The 23,780-nt window shown below is 39.8% G+C and overlaps 1 protein-coding gene across 1 annotated transcript in view; it reads right to left on the bottom strand.

The window, feature by feature from the left end:
* Positions 1 to 23,474, bottom strand: part of mta2 (metastasis associated 1 family, member 2) — a 28,798-nt gene extending 5,324 nt beyond the window's left edge. The window contains exons 1-16 of the mRNA XM_067525517.1: positions 23,060 to 23,474; positions 15,294 to 15,361; positions 12,706 to 12,799; positions 7,697 to 7,814; positions 7,037 to 7,100; positions 6,792 to 6,909; positions 6,577 to 6,679; positions 4,506 to 4,605; positions 2,951 to 3,139; positions 2,759 to 2,833; positions 2,609 to 2,667; positions 2,408 to 2,508; positions 1,577 to 1,716; positions 989 to 1,217; positions 792 to 881; positions 572 to 690 (exon numbers count right to left, since the gene is read on the bottom strand). Coding sequence (XP_067381618.1) covers positions 572 to 690; positions 792 to 881; positions 989 to 1,217; positions 1,577 to 1,716; positions 2,408 to 2,508; positions 2,609 to 2,667; positions 2,759 to 2,833; positions 2,951 to 3,139; positions 4,506 to 4,605; positions 6,577 to 6,679; positions 6,792 to 6,909; positions 7,037 to 7,100; positions 7,697 to 7,814; positions 12,706 to 12,799; positions 15,294 to 15,361; positions 23,060 to 23,087 — 1,695 coding nt within the window. The 5' untranslated portion in view covers positions 23,088 to 23,474. The remainder of the gene's footprint in view (positions 1 to 571; positions 691 to 791; positions 882 to 988; positions 1,218 to 1,576; positions 1,717 to 2,407; positions 2,509 to 2,608; positions 2,668 to 2,758; positions 2,834 to 2,950; positions 3,140 to 4,505; positions 4,606 to 6,576; positions 6,680 to 6,791; positions 6,910 to 7,036; positions 7,101 to 7,696; positions 7,815 to 12,705; positions 12,800 to 15,293; positions 15,362 to 23,059) is intronic.
* Between the last annotated feature and the right edge of the window lie 306 nt (positions 23,475 to 23,780).

Below are 23,780 nucleotides of genomic sequence, written 5' to 3'. Positions count from 1 at the left end.
TTATTATGGAATATTGTCAGTCTGCTGTATGGCACACAGATACTGTACCAACATATACTGAATGTAACTTCAGATTTGTTTTATTTTGGCCGTCCACACAACATCACGACTACGTTTGCAAAAGGTACTATTTTTCATATCATCCCTTTCATGATATTTTATGTCTACACTCACATTGTAAACTGTCCAATTAAGGCAAGATGCCAGAAAAACAATTTAAAAAGTGTCTTGCTAAAAATAGAATTGGTGAATGTGGTCAGAGGTGATACTTGTAGTTAATTTGGCAGGAGATGAGTCAATGTGTGGCAGGGTGCTTCACGCATGAGCTTGTGCACATAAGGACTTTGTACTAGGGGGCTGACAGGATAAGGTCCAGTTATCGCTGGGAGCATCTCACTCTGACATTGGTGTTTTCACATACACTGCCTTCAGATAAAGTCTGGAGAATGTCAGGATTCCAGTGCATGTGTGAAAGCGGCTTAAATGTGACGCAAGTACGCATATTTCATTGGCAATGGGCCTGTGAACAGAGTGTATTTGTATGTGTATGTTAACAATTTGGAATACTTACGCTATCAAACCCTCTCTTTCCCAATAGGCTTTGGCCCCCACGAGGCTGGCTGGCCTGGTTCCTATTTATGGGTGTTGGGGGTCCTCTAGAGGCCTTCAGTTTCAGAGGAGCTGAGATGGCTGCAGAGACACAACGCTCATCAATGACCATTACATATGGGAACAGAGAGAGAAGCCAAAAAGCAATGTGACATAGAATGCTGGCCATCACCCGTTCTTACCTAAGTCCTTCACTATAGTGGCCAGAGACTGTCGAGGCACCACCTTGCTTTTCTGAGGAGTTTTTGTGGCTTTGGGAAGTCTGATCATACCTACAAAAACATCATAACCAATAAGAACAATGTAAATGCGCACAGAGTTTAAACACCGACTGTCCTAAACCTCTAATAGTAAGTATTGTGGATGCGTGTGTACATACACTCAGCTTTGACAGCATTGGCATTAATGGAGGCATAGGGTCGCCGTGCAGCACGGCGAGGCTGAAGGATGTCCTCACACACCCGTCGAGCAATGCGGGTCAGCTTAGTGGTCTGCAGAATGAATGTCTGGCGGTTCTTGGCCAGCAGCTTGGCTCGCCCTTCATTGCGTGTGAATGGTGACAAGCCCTGAACCTCCTGCCGCGTCATGTGACCACGGGGGCCTGACTCCTACATGTGGATGGAGGCAGACTTATTTGTTTAAATGGTAAATCTTCTGCACTTATATAGAGCTTTTCTACCTATTGGCACTCAAAGTGCTTTACACTTCTTCTTATTTCACACTCACAATCACACACTCACACACCGATGGGGGAGCTGCTATGCAGCTGGCCAACACTCACCGGGAGCAACTAAGTTGGGGTTCAGTGTTCAGACAAGGACACTTCGACATGTGACCGGAGGAGCCAGGGATTGAACCAACAACTGCGAGATTGGTGGACAACCGCTCTACCTTCCTGTGCCACAGTTGCCCCTTTACTTCCTTTAAGTTAATACAGTTAATCAGCCTACTAAGAACTAGGACTTACAGAGCCAGCTCGAGCAGCGCCCTCTAGCTGTGTAGGTGTCTTCAGACCCCCGTATTTTTTCCAGTAGATCCAGCAGGAAGCACAAAGTCTGCACTGCATGTTGGGAGGCCCCCACGCATACCACTGAGGAGACTGGGCGGCTGGGTTGATAACAAAAAACAAAAAACAAAAATGAAATCAATGTTGAGTGAGAGCACTTTGACTGATACCTGACTGATAAATACTACATTGATAATACCCAGTGATGATAGCACTAAAGTCTATAGCTTTGATATTAGGTTAGTACAGAAAACAGAAAATAACTACTAAATATCTACCTGATAGTTTCACAAACAATACGATCATAGCAGAACAGAACAGTGCAACAACCAGTTGAACAAATTATGTTCTAATCTTAAGTAGCACATACAAGCAATTTTAGAAAATTGTTGGCGTTTGCTAGAACTACTTGCTACAAAGGAAATTTTGGAGTTTAGATCTTTTGTCCAAGACATGAACAGATACTCATATGGAGTCTTACAAATTATAGTGTCTTCGTTTTTATTGTATTATTATTGCCTATTATTGTATTTTTATTCATCTATTTCTGCCTCAAAATCTTTATACTTAATTAGGACCTAAAGTAGGAAAGTCTCTCAGGGTCTTTGTGGAGGTTGCTGCCCAGTTTTAGCCATATATATTTATTCATGGCATTTGCAAAGTGAAAACCTTTTTATACCAAATGCATTATATCTTTTTAAATTGTTTAAATTCAAACATTATGGTTAGTGATTACTTTCCTTCATATGTCCTGTATTGGCAGAGCAGTATTACAGAAGATCATGTACTTACTGTGGCAGCTCTCACAGCTGAGTCCTTTCTGGAAACCTGCTGCCCCATTCATACCAGGCTTGCTGCCTGGCACCATGATCTGGTTTGGGTTAGGTTTGGTGCTGGTAAAGAAAGAAGAGGCTAGAATTGTGCCAGTTCTATGAAAGAGCCCATTGTAACTCAGGGAAGGTATTTTGTGTGGCAGATGACAGCAATACTCACTAGGTAGGGATGTACACCTGCTTCAGCTTGCTGTCTGCTTCTGCTGCCTTTAGTCGTTTCTGACAGGGAGAAGACTTTTTTTTAATCTAACAATCCCAAAAAGCAAGACAGAACCACTTTAAACCATGCTGTAGTTTGCTGTAGTCCTACCTGCTGGATGTAGCGGTCAGTAGTCTTCCACATGTAGTAGAACTGGACCACACTGGCTAAGGACTTCCAGGGCAACTGAGGAAGAAAAGTCCACATAAAGAATTACACACGACAGTTCAGTTCCCTTCACCTGTACATCACACTTAGGTTTATACCATTTACTCTGTAAGACAAAAAAAACAAAGAGCTTACAAAATCCTGGCGGATATCATTAAAGTCTTTGCCATATTTCTCCAGAGCCTCCTCAAACAGCATGGCCTCTGAGGCGCTCCACTCCTCCATCTCATCACGACAGAGAACTGGACCACCCTGAGGAACCAGGGTGGACATGGCTTTTGCCAAATCATAGTCGTTCTTCTGCAATGTGTCCATAGCATGGAACTGGCAGCAGAGAAGGCAAGAGAGAGGAGAATGATAAGGTTTTATAATCTCAATACTATTATTACCATTACAGGTCTGTAATTGGTTTCTCACACACACACACACACACACACACACACACACACACACGTAAACCCTGCTGGCTCTTCAATCAGTTTTAAAAAAGGTGCACTATAACCACCTTCATTTTAAATAAGGTAGCCAAAATTTTAGAACCACCTTTAATACAATGCACTCCAGTACAATTCCACCACCCATTATACAATAATGGGTTATTTATATTTACAATATAAATCATAGAATTATCACCTTTCTGACAGTTATAACTTAAAAACTGGGAACTTATAACTTTGTAAAAGTAGAATTCATGTCAGATTTGCTGTATTGGGTTGCATTAGATTGTAAAGACCCAATGAAGTGGCCAGGGAGAGTACATCTGCCATTACATCATTATTGTGCTTTGATCAGACTGACTATTTAGAGCCTAGTTAGACAAATAGGACAAAAATGTTAAAAAGTGATAAAACTATTCATCATAGGTTCAAGAGCAGGTAAAGATTTAGGATGTGTCTCTGTTGACATCGTCTCTAGAGTTAAGTGTGCAGTTTATGCCAGTGCTTAGGTGCTGCACAACTTACTAATAAGGCAGGAATCATTGGAATTATCAGACTGGTCAGAAGGATGAGCTGGACTCAAACATTTATTATTTAGAACTGAATATCGCTGTGGTCAGTGCTGTTCTGTGAGTCTGATTTCATGGGAGGCCTTAACGGAACGTTAACTTTTTGGTCCTTTTGGTTTAACCCAGTGAGTTCAGGGTGACCAGAGCGGATCATTTGTCTGCATGTTGATTTGGCACCGTTTTTTCGATGGATGCCCTCCTGATCACACCCTCCCCAACGTAACACTTCTACAAAATCAGTTGTGGAGCATATTTCTACTAAAATAATAAATTAAGTCAAAGTTACATCCTTAAGCTTCAATGAAGCATGAACTTGGGGATTTGTGGGGATGGGAAAATTATCTAAGCACTTTATGTGCTTATCCTTAATTGTTATTTACATTTATGCAAAATTTACTGATGTCAACGAATTATTTTAGTTGTTAGCGTATAGAAAATGAAATGATCTGTGGTGTTGATACCAAAAATAATTGGTATAAAGTGTTATCACAATTATTTTGTATCCATTTAAAATTTAAAAAAGGAAAAAAAAAAAAATCCTCAATATCTATAAAAATTTCTTATAAAATTCTATGAAAAAAAATGTACACACAAAAATACACAAGCACTCACACACACACACAAATAGTCTTAGATTAAATGCTGAGTTTATTTGCAGCGTCTTAGACTGTGGATGTCTCTCACCAGTGTGATGTCTCTGGAGGCTGCAGCTGCACTCATATGGAGGCTGGGCTGGCGGATGGAGCTGCTGCAGTCAAGAGCCCGAGCAAACGTACCCACAGCTCTGAAACAAAAAGGTAATATCCAATGAACACACGTAATGGATACAAGGTGGGTACAGAAATGTACAGAGAAGTAATTTATAGTCTCTACCATCTCAGCAGCTAAAGCTTATAAACTCTTAAAGGAGTCACAGGTGTCTTGGTGGCCTCCCTCACTACCACAGTCACTTAGTTTTTGAGAACAGCCTGCATTGGACAGATTTATGCATATGCCATATTTCTTTTATTTCCTAATGGTGACTTTATTGTACTGTAGCATAATTCAACATTGTAAAACAAACAAACAAAAAAATCTCAAAATTTGCAAGAGGGATGATTCTTTTACTGTACACTATTAAAAACTGCTTACACAATGATGTCCAGGCTAGAACTCCTCATAGTTAGTGACTCATATTTTACTGGCCTGAGACTCATAACATTTACAACCCCAATTTAAAAAAAAAAATGGGTGAGTTGTGTAAAACTTAGATAAAAACATTATGCAACAATTTGCCAATCTCATCAGCCCAAATTTTATTTACAATAGAACATAAACAAGATATCAGATGTTGAAACTGAGATGTTTTATCATTATATGGAAAATATTGGCTCCTTTTGAATTTGTTGGCAGCAAGACATCTCAAAAAATTGGAACAGGGCATTTTTACCATTGTGTAACATCCCCTCTTCTTTTAGCAACGGTATGTAAACATCCAGGAGACCAGTTGCTGGAGTTGCCCATTGTTGTCTGATGCAAGGTTTTAGCTGATCAACCATCCTGGGCCTCTGTTTCCACATTTTTTGTTTTGTGATGCATCAAAGTTTTTTTTTTACTGTTGAAAGGTCTGGACTGCAGGTAAGCCAGTTCAACACCTGGACTATTCTCCTGCAAAGCCATTTTGTTGTGCTGGATGCAGTATGTGGTTTAGCATTGTCTTGCTGAAATATGCAAGGCCTTCACAGAAGGAGACGTTGTGTGGATGGGAGCATATGTTGCTCTGAAACCTCTATGTACTTTTTTGCATTGATGGTGCCTTTCCAGATGTTCAAGATGCAGGCTTTTAAACCGTCCTCTGATAACAAGCTGGACGGTCCCTCTCGTCTTTAGTCCCCAGAACATGGCATCCATGACTCAGACCATTTTAAATAGTGCCCAGAGAAGACAGCAGCGTTTCTAGATCGTATTTACATATGGCTTTCTTTTTGCATGATACAGCTTTAATTTACATTTGTGGATTGCACAGCGAACTTTGTTCACAGACAATGATTTCTGGAAGTGTTCCTGAGCCCATGAAGTGATGTCCAGTTGAGAATCAGCTTAATGCAGTGCCGCCTGATGGCCCGAAGATCATGCTCATCCGATTTTTATTCTTTGGCCTTCTGCCTTGCCCACAGAGATTCCTCCTGATTCTCTGAATCTTTTGACAACTTTATATACTCTAGAGAGTGGGATCTTTAAAATCTTTTTTCTGAAATTGTTCCACAATTGTAAGACAGTTTTAAGGCAGTTTGTCAGATTATTTTTAGTTGTTATTATTATTATAATTAGTTGTTAAATGCTCCTCCATGCTTTTTTATTTGCAGCAATTACTTTTCCCGCTTTTTGTTGCCGTTTCTCTAACTTTTGAGATGTGTGGCTGCCATTAAATTGAAAATGAGGTAAAATGGTGCAATATCTTTAACATCTAATATGTCGTTTATGTTCTATTGTGAATAAAATATGGGTTGATGAAATTTGCAAATCATTGCATTCAGTTTTTATTGCTTTACAATCTCCATTCAGCTTCTTTTTATTTAGGTTTTACACATCGTCCCTACCTTTTTTGAATTAGGGTTGTGTAAACAGCTGATATATCTAACAAGAAATTCAGTTTTCCTCTAAACATATAGTTTTTAATGATGATGGGGTCACGATTGCCCTGGCAACAGATTCAAGGATAAATTATGACAGAGATGATGATATAATTGCCTGACAAATGGCAGAACGGTATTACCTTGCCACTACCAGGAACTGGTCGATCTGAGGGTCTTTAAGCTGATTGTTGGGATCCCATACCTTAGTCTCCAACTTCTCCTGGACCCGATTATCTGACTCACCTGACATGAGGAGATATTGGGTTAAATGTTTAGAAATGTAAAAGCTAAAGTTGCCACCGGATTCGGCAAATACTGGTTTGCTTTGCATCTTCAATATTAATGTGTTGCTCACCATCAGCCAGCTTGTCAGGGATCTCAGCCTGGTATTTTGAGCCAACTCTGATTTCACCCTGGTCCGCAAGCAGGGTCTTCTGAACTGGGTCGAATACCAATGAGTAGAAGAAACAGTCCTGGACCAACACAGCAAAACATTACAGCTGCTTCTTTGAATTCCTGCTATTTTGTTGTTGTGTTTTATGTGAAACATTAAAAACCGATGCCAAAGTAGTGCTAATTACAAATAAACCAACAGCTTACCTCTTTCTCTAGGTAGCCAGCCAAGACATCTGTCTCATTGAGGAGGGTGACGTTACATTTTCCACTGAGGAGACAGAATTTTCATTACTTTGTTTACTTAAATTTGGTCCAAAGCAAAAGTAAGTTACTATGTAAGTGTATATTCCAATTTCCAAAGATTATGTACTTAGTTTACAAAATAAATAAAGCACCAAAGGATAAACCTTGTGGGACCCCACAGGTGTTTAAGAAATAGTTAATTAAATTAACATAATAATAGTATGCAGTTAATATTATGTTAATGTTATGTTAACTGCATATTTCTGAACATTTTCTCATAACAAGTCATGATCAATAATATCAAATGCCCTTATTAGATGAATATAAACAAAAACATTTAATCTACTAACAAATACTGCTTTCGTTATATTAGAAAATTGTGGAAGCAATGAAACTGGTGATGAAATGTGTGCGTCCCCCCTTTTACCAACTTGTATCTCCACTGCTAATTCCAATTTTGTAGCAATAATACTCGCTTGAAAAGACAACTTGCCAGTGAGATCAAATCAAATAGTTATATCATATCATAGTCATATCATCAAAAGATTTAACAGCTTTAACAGACAATTTCAAACTATACTGCCCCTGTGTCAGATGCTCTGGTTGGAGATTCACACATACCGTATGTGAGTAGCAGGTAGAGATTCAAACTGTCGAGACAGGAAAAGTTCTCTGTGTTTGAGCTGGTGTTTCTGTTGTTCAGATAGTGTCGGCTGCTTCGACTCCTCCTCAAACTCTCCTACAAACACAGTTGTTACATGAAAAACATCACACACAGTCATTAAAAGATAGAAACCGATATACAAGATTTAAAAAATGCCATTTCACTAAAATTAAAAACAGACGCCTTTTCTCTGAAAAGGGGGTTAAGAACAACACCACTACGTCTGTAGACCTACTTTTACGAAAGTGTCTTCTTTTTGTCCTCTGGGTTAATTGCTTACTTTGCTTGTATTGCTTTCAGTTCTTATTGCAGCAGTTAATATTTTATTAGTCCTGTGTAAAGCACTTTAAGAGTTGAGAGGTCAGAGAAAAACTGCTCCTGAGGGCTCTCTGGTGTGATTCCTTCAATTAATTCTTTTATAAGGATAAACTCACTTAAGCTGTACTTTGCCTTCCACTACACAGTTGCTAATGAACTTCCAATGATAGTACTGTTTTAATGACACCCATGTTTTCAGCTAGAAAGCAAAAAATAAAAAATAAAATAATTAAGCCATAGACAGCTATGTGTGTGCATATGTGTATGTGGCCACTAGATTGCGCATTCCTAATTTCAGGCGGGTGAGTAATTTGTTGCAAGCTTAGAGGGGAGGGGCTATTTGGCTCCATCTTTGTGGACTCCACCCCTGCACTCAGCCACAGGAAACCCTGTCAGTGAGGGCACGGGAGAGAGACATAAACAGAGATAGCGAGTGAGAAGGATAGTACCTTAAGCCACACCCCTCTTCTGTTAACCTCTCAACCCCCTTGCCCCTCCTCCCCCTGTCCGGCTAGTCCCTGCCAGACTAAGAAGGAAACCCTGTGTACCCAACCTGAGGCGCCCATCCCCCCCCACCCCCACCCCCCCAAATGTATCCCCAACTCCCTCCACAACTACGCACCCACCCACACACAAAGAAGAAACCACATATACACAGAAGAAGCGACACCTAAAGCACACACAGCATAACAGTAATATACTTCTTCAACATGCAAACACAAACACACTTACTTCGCTCTCACAAGGCAACACAAGGCAAGTCAGAATTAACCCGTTGCCTGCTAATTTGCCCTAAGAGACAAATCAAGGGCCTTTTGTTCGGCACAAAGAATTGATGTGTGTGGAAGGAGGACAAAGAGGACGGGAGAAGTGATGAAAAAGTGAGGCAGATAAAGTGAGGTTTAGTGCAAATGAGCAGCAACAGAGAGAAGCTACCTGCCCACATCTTCATTACTACCACAGCATCAGAATGTTATGAGCCAGACCCTACTTCATTTCCCTTTATGCGACTGAATTTACACGAAACTGCTGTGTAACAAAGGTAGTTAAAATAAGTCAGCCAGTTAGCAGTTAGCAAGTCATCCCTCCAGTCGAACCCGGTCCAGCCTATTTCAGGCTTAACTGGTGTTGCAGTCAATCTACTGATCAAAGTTGTTTTTTTCTTGGCAAGTCCCTTAGTACAAATGTAAAGTGAGAATTCTAAAGTTCAACTGCACTAATTAACATATTTATTACAATAGGCTGATATAATTAAAGTCGTGTATAATAGCAGCTATTACATATTTAAACAGATTACTGCATCAAACATAAGGCATTTATATATCTAATAAATAAGCAATACTAAATAGACTCTCTTCTTTTCTTTGCAAGATAATCTCATGGTACTCATCTACCAATCATACTCTCAGATCGCACATCTCTGCTTGACTGCAAATGTACAAACAGAGAGAGGAAATAAAAACAAAACAAACAAAAAAAAAACACCTGGAACAGCTTTCAGATGGAAACCAAACTGAGCGATGCAGTCTAAGTTTAAGGCCATTGTGAACTTCATAGTAAGACTCTGGAGCGTAGGTAGAGCAGTTGTCCAACAATTTCGCAGTTGATGGTTCAATCCCCGGCTCCTCCGGTCACATGTGATCCCATACACACAGATAGACAGATAGATATTTGTTTTTCTTTCCACAGATACATCTACATCTGCTTGCACATATGCGATGGTGTGCCCTCAAGATACTGTGTGTGTGTATGCAACACAGAATTTTTTTCTACAGTAAATGTGCCCCTGTTCCAACTTTTTTGACAAAACGCTGGCAACAAATTCAAGAGGAGAAAATATTTTCAACATTTTCAATAAAAAAATAATTTAGCCTTAATAAAACAAAAAAACTGAAAGCATTCATACTATTTACAAACAAAAATAATTTTACTAACATCAGAAGTTAATGCAGCTTTAGATTGAAAGGTTTATTCCAAATAATCACTACATAGACAGAATTACACCTTTCATGTTGCTTAGTAATCACCAGGAAGAGTTGGTCTGACAAAACAACATGCACATTTTACTTTACATCGATGTTGATTTTCCAGATAAGCATTGTTTCAGATGAGCTGCTTTTGTGTGGTTAGTATGAAGCTACGGTTGTCTTTTAATTTAACCGACTGTTTTTCCTTAGCCAGTCACCTTCAAGTCTTAATTTGCACATTTCCCTAAGAAATCCACAGCGATAAAAAATAAAAATAAACTGTGTCAACGGACTGCTAAGCCTCTTCAAAAGTATGAAACACTTTCAGAAGACTTATAGAAGCTGCAATTACACAAAATAAAAAAAAAATGATGAAATTATCATCACTGTATTAATCACAGAACAAAAGACACAGCATCTTTGTCTAGTACCAGATACAGTAGAAAGGCATGTGTGTGTATATGTCATTGTCTGGAGCACTGGGGGCCAGAAGGAGGGGAGAGGGAGCTGGCGATGATGTTGGGGTGTGGTTAATATGTGAATGTGAGTGGGCTTCAGTAGTCCCTGTGCCATAAGCACCATGTCTTTGGCTCTCTGATCACACACACACACACACACACACACACACACACACACATGCACACACACAGGCTGATCAGATGATCTGTGTGTGGTGGAGGAGGTGGGCCAGGGACCACATACTGAGACTATTACAGAAAAAAGTAAATACAAAATAAATGTAGTAAAATTGTTGCAGTGGGATGGTATGCTTTTCTTTTAATACGATTTGATATTCGATGGGGTATAACACTACATATATTCACATTTAATTACTCCATTTCGTTTATGAACAATAATGCAATGAAAGCAGGATATTTGAGCTTTATTCCTCCTTTTCCTGGTCCTGGATTAATTTAATAGTTAAAAAAAAAAACATCTATGATTGCAAATAGTGTGTAATCATATAACAATACTTAAAAATATGACAACGTCTATTAAAAATATTAGCAAACTGAAATAAAAGCTTAAAATAAATGAGGCTAAAGTAATGTAATGTGACAATAACCTAATGAAGCTGCCAGTTACTAGTACATCCAGAATAACCTAATCCAGCCCTTGTTCAACTACAGCCAGTTTAACTGGTTTTTCACACACACATCTGGATTCAAACAAATGGGCGAGTGACAACGGCTGTATGAAAAGTCGAGCTTAATTGGCAAACGGATGACATTCTGATTCTGACAACAAAAGTATTCTGTAAGTACAGAAAGAAGCTCAGGCACATTTATGTTAAGTACCACACATGCTCCAAACTAACGTTTATACCTCAAGTGTCTACAGGTTACTTTATTCTGTGAATGTAACAATCTGCTGATACCGGGTACGATCCAAAATACATTTTTTGCCTATATGAAAGGTTTTTTTTTTTTTACTTATCTAACATACAGAGCTTTACAGTGGAGCCCACCTGCAGAGCAGTATTGCACCAGTAGTTTGAAACCTGATTAAAGTTGATTACAGAAAGAATCGGATTTTGCAAATACAATTCCTTAAAAATAGGTCACTGATCTAGATGTGTGGATTGGCTCAAGGAATATCTATACTATATTAATTTGTAATATTTGTACGATTCCTGTTTCATATGCATATTTGATGCATTTCCTCGCAGCTTTCTAAACTGTGAATGAAGATGTACTCAACACATTTGTGAACAAACACAGCTGCCCTTTAACATAAAACCGCTTTTATGTAAAACACAATGCCCAACAGTTTCAAAGTAGAAAGACATGGGGCTTCGCTCTCTCTCTCTCTCTATATATATATATATTTATACACACACACACACACGACAATAGAGCACATTTTCTTTATATTGTTAATGTTATTACTGCATAACAAGGCTGATTTCTTAATAAACTTTGAGTTCTATACTTGACCAAAAGTTATTTTCTCAGAATTGTTTCTCCATAAAACCTGTGAGCAATCTTTCACTTAACCATGTCACTAAATGTCCATGTACAATATAATACAGCATCTCTGCCAGAAATTCTACTTTTGCCTGGTAATTCATTTCTCAATTTGAAGCTGTCAGAAACACAATAATTTCGTGTTTATTATAGTGGGAGGTGAACTCATACTGGAGTGCATTATATTAAGAGGTGGTTATAATGTTTTGGCCCCTTCATTCATTTTCAAATGGACGTCTGAAACATTGGAACCACAGCTTAACCACATCTTCACTCACTCTCTTAAGTCCACCACACAGTGTGACATCAATAATGAATTTACCCCTTTTGACAGTTTCAACATAAATATTGGGAATTGATACGCTTTTAAAAGTAGATTTAACAGCAGAGCTATTGTAACTGCATCAATACAAACGGGAGTAACTTTTTGGTCTGTTATGTAACTTTTTTGGGCTCTTGTGCAATATTCGTTTAGGTGATGGGAAATATCTTTGATATAATGTGTGGTGCAATATCTGGTGCTTGTCTTTTCGCAGCTGGAACAATTTCTCCATTCTGGAATCAATGAGATTGTACAGCAGCACCTAATGTTGTGGCTGAATGATGCATATCTCTCACTTTAGAAATTGCACGTAGGGTTATATGAGAGAGATCATACCTGCTTTCACAAAACAAGAGCGGGAGAGGACGTTTGCCTCTGTAGTGGCTACTCACTTGCATTGCTGTCAGCCAGAGTGTTGAGGTTGCCTGAGATGTCTCGCCTCCTGAACAGACACACCACCTTTGCTTCCACATTCCCATTGGCTGTCTGTAAGTGGAAGGTTAGTGGTTACAAGTTAGCAGCATAATAAAGCACTATTGAAACTACATCTGCAATCTTCCCTCTTAGAAGCCTGAGCTTTAGTAAGTACCACTCCTTCCTGTCTTATCTGGCTGTTTTGGACTTTCGCAAGTGATGTGCCCACTGGTCCTGCAGTTAATACATGTCCCCTAGCTTGAGTTGATAGCTACCTCTACTGCCCAGGTTAACACAACCAGTCCACTCACATCAAAGTATAATCCCAGTCAGTTACTTCAGAAAGTTTAAACACTAACTTATATATTTCAAATGCTTTGTTAAATCTGATGTGTTCTAGGTGTAGGTGTCTAACCATCCATCCATCAATCTGGATTAATGGCTTGATAAAAAATTGACACCTGAATGTCTTCAAACGTAAACACTGATGCTTTTTAACACTCTTTTTAAGCACTGCTAACATTGTAAGCATTTTCTCTGAGGGGCATGGTCTTTAAAAACTAACTCTTCTGTATGGAGTGTAAATGTATAAACCAAGGTTCTGCCGCATGACCATTTCACTTGCATTTGTGACCGAATATTAGAGCATAACAATGTGAAAATTTATTTGGGTGCACCAGTGTGAATGAGCTTAAGTAGGAATGGCAATTTTTCTTCAACTACCAAAATAATCCACCCAGTTAAGAAAGCAGTGAGGGAGAATAGTTTATGTCTTAAAAGACTGTAGTGTTTACGATGCAGTCTCTCCTCTCCATCAGCGTTTGGCTGTAGGCTGGGCTCAGATCCTCCAGACACGCACAGCAGGTAGGAAGAGACATTTTAGGTGACAATATCTACTCATTATGTTTTTTATGAGTTAAAAGTAGTAACTCCATCAAACCATCCGTTAAACAAGCCTAAAGTTACAGAAAAACAGGAAGCGTTCAGCCACCTAAACTGCTCATTTCTATGACCGAATTAAAACAAAGGCTTGTTGTATATATGCTAAGCTTTCAGTCTAATTTGAAGTTCTTGTGTACCATTGCTCCTAAAAATGAATGCCTCATTCAAAAGTCAAAGTTATGTTGAAATGAAAAGTCATCGTGGATCTGTATTTGTCCTAAAGCAACACGTATGTGAACAAAGGTGGTCACAGATCCATTTAATTATATCTTGGCTTCATTTGAGAATCAATAATAAAAAAAAATGGGGGAAATATTGAAAGCAGACACCTGAGTCAAAGTGAAATGTTATTATATTATTATTACTGATGTTTGCAAAATGAAAATAAGAATTGTAAAAAACAGAAACTTTCCTTTAGTGTTTACAATCTCACATTTCTGGTAAGTCATCCACTTTGCAACTTCACAAACATGTTGCCTTGTCACCAAACTTGTTTCTTTGACAGCTTTTACACACTTGAGCTTCACCCTGTGAGATAAATTTATAGTGTGTAGATGTAATAAATTATTTGAGCAGCTTCCCGTTTTGCTGATTCCTCATTACTGCAAACTGTCTAATAACAGGTCACGTCAGCTGTTATGAACTAACGTTAATTTCATAGCCAGTGCTCCCCCAAAAAATTCTCAGCCAGGAGCAGTGTCCTTGTTGTACTAAGTAATTTGCTCAGTGGCCACTGCTGGACTTTAAAAGAGCCTGGTGCCATGTGCTGCTCATTTGCTTTGTTTTCAGGTGAGACAAATGCTCTGACCTTTTTAGATTCTTGTCAGTTTGACCAACAGAATGACACAGCCTGACATCCAACTACGCTGGGTAGTCAAACTCACTATATTGGCTATATCTAGTGATTGTAATGGACAAAAAAAAAGATCATCAGTCTGATTAAACAGATATATGATCTTTAAGCTAGACCTCCCACCTCAATGCTGTAAAATGATTTTTTAAAATACCATTAGGATTCAACCGGACATTGCCCATAAAGTATGATGTGGCATTCTGCTAACAGCAGTCCTTGATGTTAGATCGTAAGGAGTTTGATTTCCTGTGGACTGTGATCAAAAAGAAAAGCCACACACACGCCCACACACACACACACACACACACCTTTTCTCCCCATTCCAGGCTAGGCCTGGTGAGTTAATCTTTCTCTCTCTCTCACACACACACACTATCCATTAATTCTGTTCAGCAGCCTTCAGCACGGAGGACGATGCAGCCCTCCTGGTGCTCAGCACAGGCCCATCAGTGTAAGAATGTTACATAAATGAGATTAATCCTTTGACTGGGAAACAACTCTGTGTCATATGCTGCTGCTGTTATATAAGTGGCTCATTTACCAGTGTACTGTCATTACAGTAGCCACGCTTTACCAAATGGCGTCCGTGGAGAAAAAGAGGAACTAGTGCCAACGAACAGTATGTTGACTGCACACAAATTAGAAGTGTCGTACTATAAAGTTTTACACCAGTTTATACCAGACACCTAACTGGTGTACAAGTCATATCAATAACACTCTTAGGTATTTGCTAAACACATGAACCTGTGGAAAGAAGAGAAGAGAACCAACCTTGTTGAGCTCTTCTATTCTGCGGATCAGGTAAGGGTTGCTGGAGGAGTTCTCAAAGTACACATAATCTGGGAAAAAACAACATGATAAAACATTAGACTAATGCACATTTGGGCAAGACCATGCATGTTTCATATGTTACATAACATACATATCCACAGTTATGACAGAATTACAGGCCCATATCCACAAAAAGTTTGGTCCTCCGACAGTTCGGGTGGCCGTATTACCATTTTTGAACTTCATCAGACCTGCACAAGTTCTGTGGGTCTAATGGCAGAGCTGGGCTAACCTGATGGATAAGAACCCATTCAGGCCGACACACAGCTCTATTTGGAAGCCTGTCAACACTGAATAGCTGTTAGGACGGCCAGAACCTGCCAGCTTAGTAAAGGGACTGGTGAGCTCCAAAGAAATCTTTCCACGCATACTGCATACTGAATTCATGTGATATCATCAGCTGATTTGAAGGGTTACACACAGAGCGTCGTCGTCATGGCGGTGCTGCAAAACCTTCTGGTATTTTGTCACAAACTATTTCTCATTCCAATAAATTTCAGAGAAGTCACAATTTAAATTTTCACACAGAAACAACGAAAGAGATGACAGAAACAGGTGACACACTAGGGCTTATTAAAACACCACTGTCAAAGACTTTCTATAATCAGAAATGTCCACACAGGCTTAATGTGAAGCTCACACAGGAAGTGAAAAAGAGCGGATGAAGAAAGTTGTAACAAATTTTGTTTTGGTGTTGTTAGCTCTCATAGAATCAAACCTGACGTCATCATTGTTAGAACTCATTTTAATGTATAGATAAAGTGCACAATAGAACAGGAGCTAAACGTGCCTAACTACTGCTGCAATCCCAACCTGTTATCAACCTGTTATCAACCTGTTATCAAGTTATCAACATGTCCACATTGGATAGGTGTACAGACCAAAGCCAATGTTTTAAGACATACATGATGAAATGACTGTATGAAGTCAAAAATACTGGCATTATGCATTGCCACCTGTGTGACCCTGCACTTTTGGTCCCTCAATAAATGGACTTTGTCCCTCAATTATTTTCTTTGTTAACAAAAGTATACTTACATTTTGGTACAAAATTTAAAGATCGCTGTTTCCCAGTCCCCAAGATTCGCCCAAATACATATGATATAAACAGAACCTTAGCAGCAGACATTTGCAATTATCCATTATCTGAATTGATAATTGTGTTAAAAACCTGACATGTATCTGCTATGTCCAGTTTGACAGAAAACAAATAATAGAAATAAAATTGGCAACTATACATTTCCTTTACTTTTCGCTGTTACAACAGACCTCTGATTTCTTAATCCAGCCCACGACTCTGCTCACTAGTAATCCTCCACAGAGCACTGAACCACCTTCTATTACAACTGGGTTGTTCAAAGTTAGAGTGACACCGCAGCAAACAGAGCCACTGAAAATATGATTATAATAAGTACACAGGTTTCACAGAGAAAGGACTCAGAGTAGGCTCATATTGCCACAACAGCCAATATCCACAGAGCATGTTCTGGCTCCTGTGTGAATGGAGTAGTCATCTAGAGGAGCTCTCTCTCTCTTTAGGAGATGTCAGAGGGTCATGTCCGAAGGTTGTAGAACAGCACGGCTTTGAGATGTCAGTCTGCAGTGCAGTCAGCATTTACTCCACATGCAAAAAGTAGCTTCCCATCACCTTTTCATGCCTTATTTTTACAATGGCGGAGACATTCTGACCTGGATGCAAAATGGAAAAATCTCAAACGCTGGCTTATGGTAACAAGTTGATTTATGCTGCAGTGAAGTGCAGCAGGTTATGTTAACAAGGGCCACCTTGATGCTGGTCCCGAGGCCGGATAAAAAAATAAAAAAAATGGGAGGGTTGCAAACTCATGCCAAATCAACGTGTGGCGACCCCTGAAGCAAAGAGCTGAAAGCTGTAAAACTATGTTGCTGTTATGACAGTGCTGAAGTAAAAGTATTGAGAGATAATGTGCCACGTTGTCCAAGTGCTGCACTAACAACAACAACAACAACAACAACTGACTCCAGCTGGTACTGACATCCTATCAGTGTCAGTAGGGGCCCAAGTCAATGCAGGTGAATTCTTAAACAGAATGAAAGGAAAACTGAATATAATCCAATCAGCCAAACTAATTCTGGAGGTGTGCTCACTCATACTGACATCAGATCTCACAATACCTGTACAATAACTGGCCACCTTATTGCCTTATTTCTTTGTGGCCTAGATTCATCAGGGTGCTGACAACAGGCCAAGATCAACAGTGTTGATCACCATTACACCTCTAGAAAGTTTGGTCCATATTGACATGATAGCACCATGCATTTGGTGCTGATTTGCTGACATGATGCAATGCTCCTGTTGCGCCACGTCCCAAAGGTGATTGTTGAATTTTAACCCTGGGACTGTGGACGCAATTTGATTACAGCGAACGCATTGTCATGGTCAAGAAACAAGCTTGAGATCTATCTTTGTGACACTGCACTGCTGGAGGCAGCCAGAAGAATATAAGTATGCTGTGGTCATAGTTTCACACCATTGATACAAGGCAGGAAGGATCCGTGCTTTCTGGTTGTTTACTCCAAATTCTGACCCCACCGTGAGCCCTTGCAAATTTGCAACCAATTGCATTAAACGACATAAAACACGGCCCTTCTTGTATCAAATGAAAAAAATAAAAATAAATGTGAGACTAAGTACTGGAACATGACAGATGTTTCTTGTTACCCAGGGTTGTGTCCTGTGAGATTGATCGTTCAAACAATAAAATGTTCTTAATGACTAATCTTGGTTTTAGTCTTGGGTTTTAGCTATCAAGGCAATTAAAACAGTATAATTCAACAAGAACTTTTTCAAAAACAGTTGCCAGTTGTTGGCATGCCGTGAAAAAGAAACAAAACCAACGGTGTACCGAGAAACATATACAGAAAAGGTCAGCCAAGGAAAACGGCAGCACCTGATGAGAGAAGCATTGAAAGAGCTCAATAGAAAAGACTGTGACATCAGCAACAACCTCCACAGACCAGGGATGAAGGTATCGCAATCCAACATCTGAAGAAGACGTCTCGAGCAGAAATGCAGACACCATACCATATAACACCATCCCTTCAACAGTAAGCCATGATGGCTCACTGTTGGCCATGATCCAGGGAAAAAAAACAAAACATTAACAGACAACATTAACATTTACCAAAATAGGATCTGCTCATGATCCAAACCTTACAAGCTTATCTGTGAAGCAACTTACAGAGAAATGTGTCATATGTTGCTGGGAAGGGTTTCATCATACTGACGCTAGGCTTGGTGCAGTTATTGCAAATGAGGGATTTACAACAAAATATAACTTTTCTAAACTTTAACTTTTGCTCACTTACATTTTGGGTTATTTTGCTAAATAAAAACAAAAATACATTTACTATTTTAGCTGTTAGCTTGAACTGAGTGATCATGTCCATGTCTACCACAGAGACAGTGCTTCCTTAGCTTTTGATGCAGTTCTGCACAGCAGTGTGGCTTCATGTCAAGCTCCATCTGGTCCTCCCACGAGCAGGGACAGAGAGCCTCAAGAGGATATCAGTGGCTTTCTGATGCATCACCACAACCAGAGACAGAGAGTGTAAGATTCAGACAGAGGGAGAATTTTCTTGCTCTATTTACCCCACGGATGGGAAGCCCGACTAGAGAAGTATCACCTACTTGTTCACAGTGAAGCAACACAACATCACCACGTTATGTAACACTGGCTAAAGCACCAAGAGGGGATTTGAGCTTTCATGTGCTTGACATTAATTATTCGGGCACTAAAAACACAGTGATGGAAGGAGGGAGGGATCCAGTTATATTCAGGCCGTCCATCACTTGTTGATATCCGGGGGGACAAATTAAAGAATGATCCTGTTCCAACAGCACTGAAAGCACTGGTATCAATCGGAGAGGGGGCCGATGGATCATTGAGAAAATAAAACACGCTGGACTTTATCCTCTGTCCTTTTGAAATCAAAACAGAGTCCTCCGCATAAATTCACCCTTGAGATGCTCTAACGCGTGAAAAGGGATCATTTGTTTTTTAATGGAAGTGTCAGTAGATAAGAACAAAGACCAGAAGAGAGGAAGAGACTTGCAACAAGCAGCTGAGGCAGCGGTTTTTGTGGAGGTATGCAGCTGGAGTGGTGCAGTGGGCCAGGTTCTTGAGGGTGAGTGAAGAGGAGGAAGCCCTTTGACTAATCTCTGGGGACGTTAATGATCTTACATGCAGGTTGAACACGGTCAGGTTCTGGAGAACTGGTAATATAGGCCCTTGCTGATACAGAAGTGCCTGCATATCCGCCAGCTGCAACAGAAATCCGTAGTGAAAACAAGCTCTTTGGACACCTGCTTAATAAATACTAATAAAAACTAATCATGGGAGATTAACGTGTAACAACCTTATTAAAGGGGCCTATATTACCAAATACAATTAGTTACTTATTGTTTATGTATTACACACAACACCAAATTAACCCCGTCAACGTTTGAGCTACTTAAAAATCTATTTATGTCAACACATAATTATATGCTTGTTGCCAAGTATAGTAGGAACTAGACCAAGCGCTACACTGTAAAGTTTTATTTGCTCCATCATGGTGCATTTCTACGGGCAAGCAAGCTACAAGCTGAGCTCTTTGTAAAAAAAATATGTGCCTTTGCCTGAAAGACCCAAATGCTCCCAATGCTCCGAGAAAGGATGCTGATTGTATACGAGAGACATGAATCGCATGTCATGTTTGGTATAAAGAACAGCTTGGAGCTGGAAGTCTGTCTGTCTGTCTTTACAGATATCATACGTTACTTTAGTGTTGGTAATGAGCTGCAATGTGACGTAAACCAAGTTATAAAAAGGTACATACCCAAATTCTGGATAATTTTTTTGTATCTTAATTTTCAAGATACAAAGAAAATTCTGTTGTGTGACTAAGGATAAGGATAATTTCAGCTTTTTAACACGAGCAACTGGGAATCGAAGCACTAACTCTGGGAAATTGAATTCTTAATAAAACATAAAAGCACATTAGGATCGTTATTTTCTAAAAATTATTTCATAATAGATCACAGCTTTCGACTTGTCCCTTCAGAGGTTGCCACAGCGGAATTTGTTCCGCAGGTTGATTTGTCATGTGTTTTTACGCTGGATGCCCGTCCTATCGCAACCATACCATTTTTATCCGGGCTCGAGACCGGCAACAAGGGGGGCCTTGGTGGATGGGCGGGGCCTAACCTGGTAGGGTGGGATTCAGTCTTGCGGTCTGACCCAATTCTCTACCCACTGAGTCACAAGGCCCCCCTAAAACGATGTCAGAAAATAACATGTTTGGTTCGTACAAACATGGCTAAATAGGTTATATGTAATATGAAGTAAGACAATTAAAACTGTCACATTTAAGAGCTAGCGCCATCTCATCAATGTAACAATAATTATCAAATAATAATATTTTGACAGTAAATAACTTGGAAAAAGGCCATTTCCACCCATCTCTATTTGCTAAAAGGTGAATGTTGGTATTGCAATTTTTGGTGGCATTCGTTGCCATTTCTGTATCAAAATGTAGCTATGAACAACATTAATCAAAACTCTCCATCAGCTAAAATCTGTCCATAATTACTTTTGTTACTTGAAACAGTGTAACAAAATAAAACACACCTTTTTAATAAAAAAACAAAAACAAAGCTGTGCTGTGGATACTAGCAGTTTCAGGCTCATGCCCCCATAAAACTAACCAGTTTCTTTTTTTTTTTTTTCGTCCTTTCAGCTTATCCCGTGAGTTCAGTGTCGCCACAGCGGATCATTGTCCGCATGTTGATGTGGCACAGTTTTTACGCCGGATGCTTCCTGACGCAACCCTCCCCAATTTCTACCAGGCTTGGACCGGCACTGCACAGCTTGGGAGGGAAATGGACTGTTAGGCCTTCAGTGTCTAGCCCACTTTGACATATAGTCGGGACAGGGGATCGAACCACTGACCCTGTGGTCCATGGATGACTGCCTCCCCAACTGAGCTACTAGTTATAAAACTAACTAGCGTACAGATGGGAAAATTATGTAGAAGACATAAACACAGATACAACCTTATAACAAATAATTTCTCATTGCTGTGGAATATTACAATTTCATGAAAAACAACATAAGACATTAAGTACAGAGTTATGCAGCGTATTTTGCAAAAAGCTGTTTTACCAGCATGACCTAAGTAGCCTAGACTTTTACATGACCTTACACAGCGATAAGCCTGTCACAGCCTCTCACTGTCAATTCAGCCAATGCTGCTGCCAGAGAAAGAGAGTAAAAGAAGGTAGTTACACAAGTCCCACCATCGTCCTCAAATCAGACAGACAATAAAGGGGGAAGAAGCAATGAGAGGACGAGGTGACTCCTTCAAATCGCAGGGCAGATTTAACTGAAAACTACACTCGAGGAAACTGCTAGCAGTCTCATTTCTCTCAAAATGACGATGACGTTTGGAAACACGATGTTAACAGATACGTGGGATGAGATAATTGGGGTCATCATTATTAATAAAGCAACCTGCAACACTTCACTATCAGACCAACACTAGCAATTTCATCAGGTGACATGAAAGGTACTGGTAATTTGTTATAGGATTTTGTTTTGCCCATGCTACAGTTTCCATCCAATGGCAATTTAAAGTCAACAGTAAAACATGAGACGTGAAATGTCACCGAGACTGAAATGTTAAGTTGCTGTTAGCTAACTTTTTAGCTTTCCGGTAACTATTAACGTTAACATGAGCCACTTGCCACTGTTTCGTAGTAACTAGTGCTAAACATTATAAAGGCGACATCCTATAGCAAAGTTAATCGCTCAACGTTACAGGAAGCTATGGCACCGGCTAACACATTGAGTACAAAACGTTACGCTGGGCTAACAAAACTTAGAAGTCTAAGTTAGCTAGCACGGCTAACGGCTAATCCGTTGCATATGGAGTGATATGGCGGAGGCGATAATGAAATTAACCCATCCCACTAACAAAGCTAGCTGACCAGCTTTAGCTAGCTACTACAGTTGTCGCTAAAATTAGTTGGCCGATGACCTATCAACAGCTACAAGCTAATTCTAACTAGCACTGTGTTCACTTCCAGGACGTTACCATATGTACAAGCTCCACATGAGCAACTGACAGTTTACGGCTCCTTCCTTTATTTGCCACCACAAATGCAATGGCACACAAACTACATTTTCCACATTTTAAATTTTGCATCAATTTTAAAATCAAATGCAACCCTCCGGAACAGGTTCATGGTGCTCGGCAGCCGCCCGCCGTGGGTTTTTTTTTTTTTTTTTTTTTTTTGGGCACAGGAAACTAGTCTGATATCACAGCAATCTTTTGTAAAAGTTTATGGCTTCTAAAAATACATATTGCTGGCATTATTGTATCCACACCGAATACAAGATAATATCTCAATAGAAGTCCAGTAAGAATGTTGGGAGTACTTTGCGTTTTGCCCTCTGGGCTAAAAACACATCACACTGTTGGACGTTTTAATACCTTTGACGTCCTTTCATGCAAGAGTGGACACACGTATAAACGCTAGGAAAAAGCTAGCAGTAGTTAGCGGCTAAGCGAACACAGCCGACGGCTAGCAGCTAGCTAGCCACCTTGCTGTCGAAACGAACAATCACGTTGTGTGTGTGTGTGTGGGGGGGGGGGGCGTCTTAAAAATGTAAAACATTCCTTACCTCCCACTCGGTACATGTTAGCCGCCATTCTCTCCTAACCTTTTTGGAAAATCAGTCCTAGGGCATTCCCCGCTTGGGTAAAAAGGTCGATGGTGATCTATTTTTAATCCTTCATTTATCGTAGATACTCCCGCCGCGAAACAAAGCCGGCTCCGGGCACAAGAAGCAAGCTGTGGCGGGTAAAAAGTTTAAAGTTTCCTTTGGTATTGTTCCGGACCTTAATTCCTAGAAAAAAAAAAAATCGTGTCTTTGTTTTCGGTTCCTCAGACGACCTTCCTCTCCTCTTCCTCCCTCACTCACTCACTCATTCACAAACAGCTAGCCTGTCTCTTACTCCACTCTTCCTCCCATCCTCCGCTCCCAGCTTCATCCTCCTCTTCTTCACCTCAGCTTAGTTCAACACACACACTCGCGCAAAGAAGACACACTCACTGGTCCCCTTCGTTCGTAACGCAATCGTCATCTTCGGAGACTATCGGCAATCTCCGCCATCTCGCTAACCTTTTCACTGGCATTCTTTTAATAAATAACCAGTTGTATAATGATATACAAACTCCCACACAACGTTATGTATTCTATAGTGGACAGAAACTATTAGGTCCTCGCTTTTTACACACACATACAAGGTAAAGAAAGTTGTGGGAATGATAATTTTAAGATACAAAGTCCACATGATAGTGAGACTTATTCTATTTTCCATTATACATTTTTAAGTTACCAT

The sequence above is a fragment of the Channa argus genome, chromosome 12, assembly GCF_033026475.1.
Source record: "Channa argus isolate prfri chromosome 12, Channa argus male v1.0, whole genome shotgun sequence".
NCBI lineage: Eukaryota > Metazoa > Chordata > Actinopteri > Anabantiformes > Channidae > Channa > Channa argus.
This window is presented reverse-complemented; position numbering and strand designations above follow the sequence as displayed.